Source organism: Pseudonaja textilis, chromosome 9 (assembly GCF_049901715.1).
Source record: "Pseudonaja textilis isolate UNSWEBS1 chromosome 9, rPseTex1.2, whole genome shotgun sequence".
In the NCBI taxonomy this organism is placed as follows: domain Eukaryota; kingdom Metazoa; phylum Chordata; class Lepidosauria; order Squamata; family Elapidae; genus Pseudonaja; species Pseudonaja textilis.
This window is the reverse complement of record NC_141998.1, coordinates 10,524,179-10,533,466: the sequence shown is the minus strand read 5'-3', so window position 1 is coordinate 10,533,466 and position 9,288 is coordinate 10,524,179. Positions and strand designations below refer to the sequence as shown.

At 39.2% G+C, this 9,288-nt stretch overlaps 1 protein-coding gene across 1 annotated transcript; it reads right to left on the bottom strand.

Moving 5' to 3' along the window:
* Window positions 1–501: 501 nt before the first annotated feature.
* On the bottom strand, window positions 502–8,457 carry LOC113447203 (nodal homolog 2-A). The gene is made up of 3 exons (XM_026717245.2): window positions 7,644–8,457; window positions 3,002–3,822; window positions 502–2,223 (listed from the first exon to the last, which is right to left on the bottom strand). Exons 1-3 carry the CDS (start codon window positions 7,924–7,926, stop codon window positions 2,071–2,073), a joined length of 1,257 nt encoding a protein of 418 aa, XP_026573030.2. The 5' UTR covers window positions 7,927–8,457; the 3' UTR covers window positions 502–2,070.
* Window positions 8,458–9,288: the final 831 nt, after the last annotated feature.

Genomic DNA, 9,288 nt, shown 5'->3' with positions numbered 1-9,288 from the left:
GGTGGATAGGAACAGGAGATTTTCAAAATGCAACATTTGGTGTCAAGTTTCTCTTGCTCAGTCCAAATACCATTTGTCCTTCTTTCCTCCCACTTCAACTGCCAAAATATATGTACTTTATTTTAAAATGTTTGCTTCAAAATATTTATAAACCCCAGTTTTTATTATCAGATTGGATGCTCTGCTACTCTCTTTTACTATATAATATAGTTAATAATAATAATAATAATAATAATAATAATAATAATAATAATGGTGTAAAACCTCTCAATGTTTCCTTTAGAGTCCTGTAGCCATGTATGTGTATTGCCAAATTATCCTTTGCTCACCATTTTCTGGTTTTTGTTTTTTATTTTCATTTTATAACTCTTGAACTCATCTATTCATTTATTTAAAATGTTGAGATCCATTCCTTTGCCAGTTTCTTAAAATACATTGTGATGTTTACATCCCAGTTTGTGAAGATGAATATTAAATTCTTATCAAAACACAACATCCAGCTTTTATTTTTCTATTTTGCATTTATTTTTAGAAAAATGATATCAACAATGCAATCAATGATGTTTCATTACTACAAATTCTGTTAATAGCACCAACTATATCCTTGGTTATTCAGAATTATTTAAATATAGCTCATTCAACAATCCTGTCCACATGCATATGAATGATCTAGGACATTCTTAATTGTTTCTAGCTATCAGGAAACTCCCTCTCAAAGCAAGTAGAGTTTTTAATGTATCCCTTGAAGTGTAAAAAGTTAAAATAAATATATGAACTCATATGAATGCTATACCAATATCTGCCTCTCACACCTTTTCAGTCACTTGAAATAGTGATTGATACTTTCTTCTGAATTTCTCTTAATCAGATCTTTCAGTTGGTTTGATTGGGGAAGAAGTCAGAGGATGGCATTGCTAATATCCTTGTTCCCTATGACATGTGGCTTCATTAACTTGTAATCTCTCTGGCCACACTTGCTTCCCAAATTATAAAAGTCCCATCTGAATGCTCAGGAGTTTCCTTGCAGTTTAATTAAAGTACACAAAACTAAAGATTTCTGAAGAGATTATTAAAAAATAAAAAAAACCCACCCAATTCACCCAAAGCAACCTTGTAACTAATCAAGTGCAAAAACATCACACTACATTTCCAAAAGTATGGAGATGTTCTTTTCCTTTAAGGGAAATTTCAAAAGCACAGATTGAAAGAGGTAAAACAGGCACTTGAAAGAGGTAAAACAGGCAAAATTCAGGGACATCCCCCCCCCACCCATTCATTGACCCATATCAACTTTATGAAAGGATCACTTAAAAGTTAAAGTTATATGACTTCTGCTAGATCAAATGGGCTGTCCATGAGATCCAGCATACAAAGTTATCCCATCAGATGTTTTAAAAAACCCATCTGATATTTTAAAGAGTCCCCCAAACAGAGCATAAAGAAATAATCTTCTTCCACACCTATTCCCCAGCAAATGATGTTTAGGTGGGGGGGGATGTCCCTGAATCAGCATGAAGACATCACAATTATTAAAGTTTATGAATCTTTCCTATTTATGAGCCAACATGGTGGGATATAGAACAAATGCTATGTTTTGGGGTTGGTTGAGGAGTCACAATTCCATTTTTTGGCAGAAGTTCCAGGTAGTTAGAAAATCCTAGAAAGGTTCCACTAAAATAGACTCTCACTGTGCTAATAAAATCTTACACATTTGCATTGGCCATCCTTCTTTAATCTGAACAGGCTTTGAATGTAGTTTATCCTGTAAAAATAGAAATTGTTGGTGGAGCTGTCCTGCAGGGGGAGTGCTGCATTTTTCTTACTTATGAAATGCCAAAGGCAAGCTACCTAGCCCATGTGCCTACTTTACCCCCTGGTTTACTAAGAATGCTGCAGACAAGACTTTAGAAAAGCAACTTGACTCTCTGTGTTGAGGAATATGCTTCTTGGGGAATATGCTTCTTGCCTTTCTCCAGCAAAAATTCTTTGATCCTTTGCCATAAAATGTGCAATAATGGGAAGTTACTTGCAGAAGACTCCCATTAGCCAGCCAGCAATAGTCCATAACCATTAGTTGCAGCCACATTCTTCAATTACCATGTCTTCATGGTGATGGACCTTTATTCTTCCCTTCTCATGATAAAGCATGGACAACGGACTTAACCTGATTGGAGCACAGGATGGACAGGGCACTCGGTTAGGTTGGTATACCTTCAGCAAGCTCTGTGAATAGAAGAGGAAATCATGAGCATCATCTGTAAGAATGGACCTAGAGAGATTAAGAGGATTTAGTATTATGAACTGGCATAATACATCATAATCCTGATTTCAATAAGGGAGAATATTTATAGCTCAGGGTTGACATAAGAGGTCCTTGGTTCTCTCTGAACTAGATTGTTTTTTTGCAGACATCTCATTACCCAAACTAGGCAACATCATCAGTGCTAGTCTGGTGATGATACCTAATTTGTGTAATGAAAGATCTGTAAGAAAACAACCAAGCTCAGAGAGAATCATGAATCCCCCAGATCCTGGCTGGTCTCTGATTCACATAAGGAATCATCAACATATTTAGAAGGCTCAGCCATCAAAAGTGGGGTCATATATTTTACTTTTAGACAGAAATGCCAAACAAGTCAACAATTGCACTTTTATTCAGTATGATCAATGGGAATGGATCTTTTATTTCTTCCAGCAAAGTTTACTTGTTCTGATTTTATTTATGCTGAATGGGATTGCAGATTTTCAATGATGTGTTTTGCCTTGAACAAGCTTGAACAAAGCATCCTTAAAATCTGCTTCACAAAGCAATATGGCCCCCCTTACTTCTAAAGGTAAAATGGAACTTATAAATGTGAGTCTATGTTATTATAAAGTAGCATGTGCATAATTTAAGACAAAGGCCATTCTACTACTGCTTCTTAAAACTTTGCTTTTGCAGCTCCCTTGCAAAGAACTGGGGAGTATCACTCTATGAAGTCCCAGCCACACTCCTTCATACCTGAACATAAGCATGATTTGTTGGTTTGAAGGTCTCATCGACAGGTGATGGACATTCTCCTTCACAGCGATAGGCATTATACTTCTTGGGATGCACAATCCAGCTTCCAAAGCCAGTTTTATCAAAATCCACCATCATATCAACTCTTTTGCATAGAGACCTGCCTTCTTCCGCCCACTTGGAGGATTGGAGACTGCTCAGTTTAATTCTTTGTTTCTGTTTCCTGTTTCTACGATGGCGACGTCCTCCAGCTTCTTTGGTTATGTTATCAAACAGAACATGCTTGGACATCTCTACAGTTTTAATGAGACTTGAACGCTGAGAAGGCTCCATGGGTTGCTTATCTTTGGAGAAGATCACCAAGATTGCTCTATCACGACCATTGGACACAAAATGCTTCTCATCCTCTCTAGAATTATTATGGGCATGCTTATCCTGAAATGCACCCGCTGTTGGGTTACTATTGTCCTCAAATATATTCTCCTCTTCCCAGTCTTGCTGTGGGACTTCTGGAATCTCAATGCCTGATGGCATCCCTTGGTGAAGCCAAAGATGTAATAAGCTAGTGATGTTGAAGACTTTCCAGGGTGAATGGTTGAGCGAGAGGCTACTCACAAAAGAACCAAGGAACACCCTATCTGTGCAAGTCTGATTCCCATAACATGTGTAGTTGTGGCTATGATAAATATGCACAGTGATATTTCTAGGTTGAGAGAAAGTCAGTACATGAACCCGGAGCTGTGCCAGCTTGATATCATAGCTGCTGGAGATGGAGGTCATATCAAAAGAGAAGTCCCAGTGCTCCCCAAATTGGAATGAAGCTGGAAGAAAGCAGAAGGATAGCAATTACACAATAAAGTTCATGCTTTGAAATGTTAGCATAGATTTCAAAACTACTCCAAAAATATCATGTAGGAAGACATTTCAATGAGAAATAAAATTATGAAATGTGGTGTTGGAAGAATGTTCAGCTATATTCAAATTTATAATAGAGACACTATTATATCAGCACAATATAATGTCTCTTCTCCTAAATCAAACTTGGGGAATTAATTTTTCTGATAGTTTGCATTCAAAGATGACTGCAGTTTGTAAGACCCATACATTCACCAATCCATTCTTGCTACTTTTCCAGTTCTTAAACAAAGTTACCAATTAATGTTCAATGGAAAGAGCAGAGCTGGTGCCTTAACTACTAGATCAAACTTGTTCTCAAAGCTTCATATCTTTCCAATATTCCCACCATTTAATCTTCATCACTATAGCTCAAGATTTACAGGGGGAGTATTTTAAACTAAATATCTTTTGATTGTTTGCACATTTAAACAAAATCATAGTTACCAACCTCTGTTTATTGTGTGATCCTAGAAAGACATTTTAGTCTTATGGGTAAAACATCAGACTAGAAATCTAGAGACCATACATTCTAGTTCTGCTTTAGGCACAAAGCTAACTGGGTGACCTTGGGTGAGTCACTTTCCCTCAACCTTAGGAAGAAGGCAATGGTAAACCACTTCTGAAAAATCTTGCCAAGAAAGCCACAGGGACTTGTCCAGGCAATCCCTGAAAAAACACACATGATTGAACAGAAGGGGAAAAAAGCTAATTACAGTTTATTTATAAATCATGCTTAAGCAAGGACCCAGAATCTTCCTTATCTTAGTTGAGCTGCTAAGATCAAATAGGTTATTGAAGGAGCTGAGTGGAATACTTCTCTGCCAGTCCTGCTTCTTAGCTAAACTACAGTCAGGTTAGAAAGATCAGAGCATGTTAACCGATGCTTTTGTCTCACCAAAAATGAATCAGACTTAAATACCAAGGGAAGCATATGAATTCCACAATCTTCAATAACAATCACGACATTAGTGTGCATTCTCACTTATTTAGGAATTTAAGAATAATTGCACAAAACAATGCATTGTTAATTTGCTAATTAGCTCTTTTGGTTGGCATCTAAGAGAATGGACTGCAAATTATGCCTCCAGCCTCTGTCCCATACTGGAAAGATTGCCTAGTAGCCAAGCCATTAACTTTCAAGTCAAGTCTTTGCTGAGAGTCAAGTTAAGGTTAAGGTTAAGGCATCAAGCAAGAAATCAGGAGGCTGTGACTTCTAGTGTTACCTTAGACATAAAACCAGTTGGGTGACCTTGAGCCAGTCACCCTCTCTCGGCTCTAGGAAGGAGACAATGGTAAACCACTTTAAAAAAAATCCTTGCTAAGAACATTGCAAGGACTTGTCCAGGGAGTTACCATGAGTCACAGCTGACTCAAACACACACACACACACACACACACACACACACACACACACACACACACAGAGCAGTCTTTGCTCCTCCAAACTGGCAATATGGGGAAAACAAGCAATAGCCTATTTATAAAGTTGTAACATTTGTAAAATACATAAAAGACAAAAAATGTGTTTGAACTGCTTTGGGTATTATTCTCCTTGTGTTTCACAAACAAAGACATTGGGAGCCTATACTTAAGACTTACAAGAAAGAAAAATTTCTGGAAAAAAATACTTTTATAAGCAACTAATATTAACCTGGGCTTGCCAATAGCAGCTCCATAAGGTATATCTCTTCAAACTACTGTTCACACTTCAGTGTCTTCCAGCTAATTCTTAATATCTAATATTGGTTAACTAATTAATTAATTGGGTTGTGGATGTTCAAAGACCAGATCTCATTAAATGCCAATGAAATCTGGATTCCACAACCTGGGTTGTTTGGATCATCCCTTCCCACTCCTTGTAACATTCTTGAAAGGCTGTAATAACTTATTAGGATTTGTTTTAAAAACGTTAAAGTGGAAAAGGGATGGAGGGAAAATTCTATGTTTTATAGCATTTTGAAGAGCTGAACAGAACAAATAAGAAAGACTAAAAGAAAGTTGGTAGTTCACATATTTGAGAGTTAGAGGCCTGGGTCTGTGTGTGTTAAAAAATCCTTGGATTAACTGAGTTACATCCGATCAAAAGGACCAGGGATGGCATGAAGATTGGTCATTACATCTTGAGACTCCCCAACTGGAGAGCATTACTAAAATAATAATCATCCAGCATCAGTACTCTATTGTTCATTGAGATTGATGAAGTGGCAGTTATTGCTATGAATACATAGATAAGATAACCTTTATTGTCATTTTTTACTGTTAGCACACTGGCACACATTAAAAATGAAATTCCATTGCCTGCTCTAAAAAGAAAGTATGTATCTACCCATACACATACATAGCACACTTATACACATGCCATATACATCCATATGTGTATGGGTTGATATATACTTTCTTTGGAATATATAAAAACTGTACTCAAGCATTGCTTCCATGCTATGCCCTGAATAAGAGGAAGTGAACTACCAATAATCTTTTCTATCATCCTCACCAGTCTCTGTGGTGCCTTCCTTTTCTCAAGCAGTAATGCTTCCAAACCAGACAATAATGCAATATGACAGGATGCTCATGTCTCTAACTCTCAGGTGTGTGAACTATCAAGTTTCTCCTGGTCTTTCTTATTTGCTCTGTTCAGCTCTCCAAAGTCTATTATGATGCTACAAAATATGGATTTTTTCCCTCCATCCCTTTTCCACTTTAATGTTTTTAAAATAACTCCTAATAAGTTATTACAGCTTTTCAAGGATGTTACAAAGAATGGGAAGGGATAATCAAAGCAACCCATGGCTCTTCCATTAATTGCCATGAAACCCAATAAGGTTGAACCTAGACCAGTCTTCTCTGTCAAGTTGCAAGTCATAGAATCATCTTAGATATTGTAGCAATTAATTCCACCGACTCACATCCTTAGTGGTTCAGGGCTGTGAATATATGTGTGTGTGAGTTTTTCTATGAGGGTAATGCACATTGAACCTGTTCATGCTACTCCTCTGGACTTCTATAATAAATAATACCTTAGGCTAACATAGGTTCAGTTAACAGTGGCTTAGAAACATGCAACTACTGTAGCATGAGCCAACTTATCAGAGGAAGGAGTTACTTCGAGACAGCCATTCTGCTTTCTGAACCCAAGGTTAGGCTTTGAACATATGTGTTTTGAAGAATGAGTGTAAAGACATGTGAGAAGGACCCTATCTGTAGAATGTGGGAACCCAGTCATGTTTCTGAAATGGTCTTGCCCGTGCTTATCTAAGAAATTGGTGCTTTTGCAAGCCGGTGTTCCCTTCCCTTGGAAGCAGTGAAGGAACCTGCTGATCTGCTCCTTTCACTTTTACCTGCCAGCAGGTTAGTATCTCCCACTCCACGCCTGCCTTGGCTTTGGAGAACATTTACCTGCAATCTTCCAGGGAATCCTTCACGACTCACCTGCATCTATTGGCTCTCCCCAATACACAAAGATGCAGTTTGACACTTTGGTACCCCATTCCCACCCAGGAATATCTGCAGGATGTCAAAAGTGTGAAGGATGTGGATTGGTCCTCCTCCTCAGACGACTGCGGGGAGGGGGGAAAGCCGGGGAGGGGGTGGGGGATGCAATCCACAACGAGGAATAGGGGACAGGGGTCTGAAACCTCACCGTCACCGCTATCACCCCTTTCTAAATACAACCCTAGCCCAATTCTGTTATCCCTCTTAAATTATTATTTTTATTTTATTAGATCAAGAGAACCGCGGAACTTACTTCGAGCCACCAGGCTGAGGATGGAGTCGGATTCTTTCAAAGCTGAGGCTTCGGCAGTGGACTGGCCCAGGTGATGGCCGGCAAGCAGGGAACGGTAGAGGTGCAGCATATACACCGGGTACGCGGCTCTGGGGTGCCGGAGACGGACAGGGGCTGTGGCAGAGGGCTTTTCGGCTCGCTGCGGAGAGAAACCGGTAACGGCAGACTGGAAACTGAGCAACAGGTTAAGGAATGCCAGAGTCCAATAGGCCCGCTTCTGGATTGAAGTGAATCTGGAAGACATCTCCGGAGCTGACTTGGCAGGAGAGGAAGAATTTCCTTTCCTATCTTCTCTTCTGCAAAGCTTCTCTGTCTCTCTCGCTCTCTCTCACTCTTTCCGTTCTTCTCCGGAGCCACTCCGAGCAACTTCTTCTCCTCTTTCTCTCTCCAGCCTTCGTCTCTCAATAGCTCGTCGAGAAACTGGGCAAGTTTTTATACCTGGACTGCCTAATCTTGCCAGCCTTTGATGTCAACAAACTGTCCGAATTTCGACGTCCTCCACACGTTCCCTATTCTCATGCAATTCTCCACCCTGCGCTGCGCCACCACCACCCCGCGGAAGGGGTGACGAGAACCAGCAATTAATTATCCTTCGCCTTCCCATACATCACCCCAAGTGGGATGCGAACGATGTGATTCTTTCACAGATGCTTGAAAAGAGCCAGATCTCTGATGGGTGCTCTTCAGCCGCCCCGCCTCCTCCACTTTATTCGGATTATCGGATGGATCCTTTTTTGATCTTTTCTTGCGAGAATCGGAAAACTCAGATCTCAACGGGAACAGCCGCTTGTGCGCTCTGATCCTTTTAATCTTAGGGGAAGATGAGAGTTGATGTAATCGAAATCCTGCCCAGGGGAAGAAACCTTTGTTCATTTCATTTTATCATTTTTTTTATTCCAGGTGCATCTAGCTATCTCGTTCTGTATGGACTCTTGATATGCGCATTTGTGCGTGTCTGCATTCATTCATTCAGGGAGGGTGCCAAACTTAAAAGCCAAACCTTAACATATTTCTTTCTAAGGAAGCCTTTGTTTTACACTTTTGTAGTAAAAACAACAAAGAGTTTTCTGGTAGTTTAGGGATTAAACGATTTATTATCTCAAATGCCTCCCTTTCATCTGACAAAAGTGATGATTGGCCCTTAAGCTTAATCAAGACTTTTTCTTTCTCTCACCTTCAGAGAAGGTAGACTGCACACTTCTGCTTCCAAAGGCTCCTTCTAATTTATTGCAACATCGGAAGAGTTCTTTTAAAGCACAAAAATTATATTTGCTTATCTTGTCATTTATGCTTATACTTTTGAGACTGAGGAGCTGCAGACAGCAGACTGTAATGCTGATTAAATTGCTGGTCTTTGAAGTACTGGAAGAATCACTTTGCTCTATTAAACCTCGAAAGTGCTATCATTAAAAAAAACATACACACACATTTTTTCTAAATGTCAATATTGTGGAATTCCCAGTCAGGGCTCAGACCAAATTGAGTGAATCTGAAAAATCTATTTGGGTTCTTTTGCTGAATCCATATCCGAGACTGTGTATTTGTTGATTTATTTACCTGTATTTATTTCATTACTTTATATGTTGCATTCAGTCTGGAGGTTCGG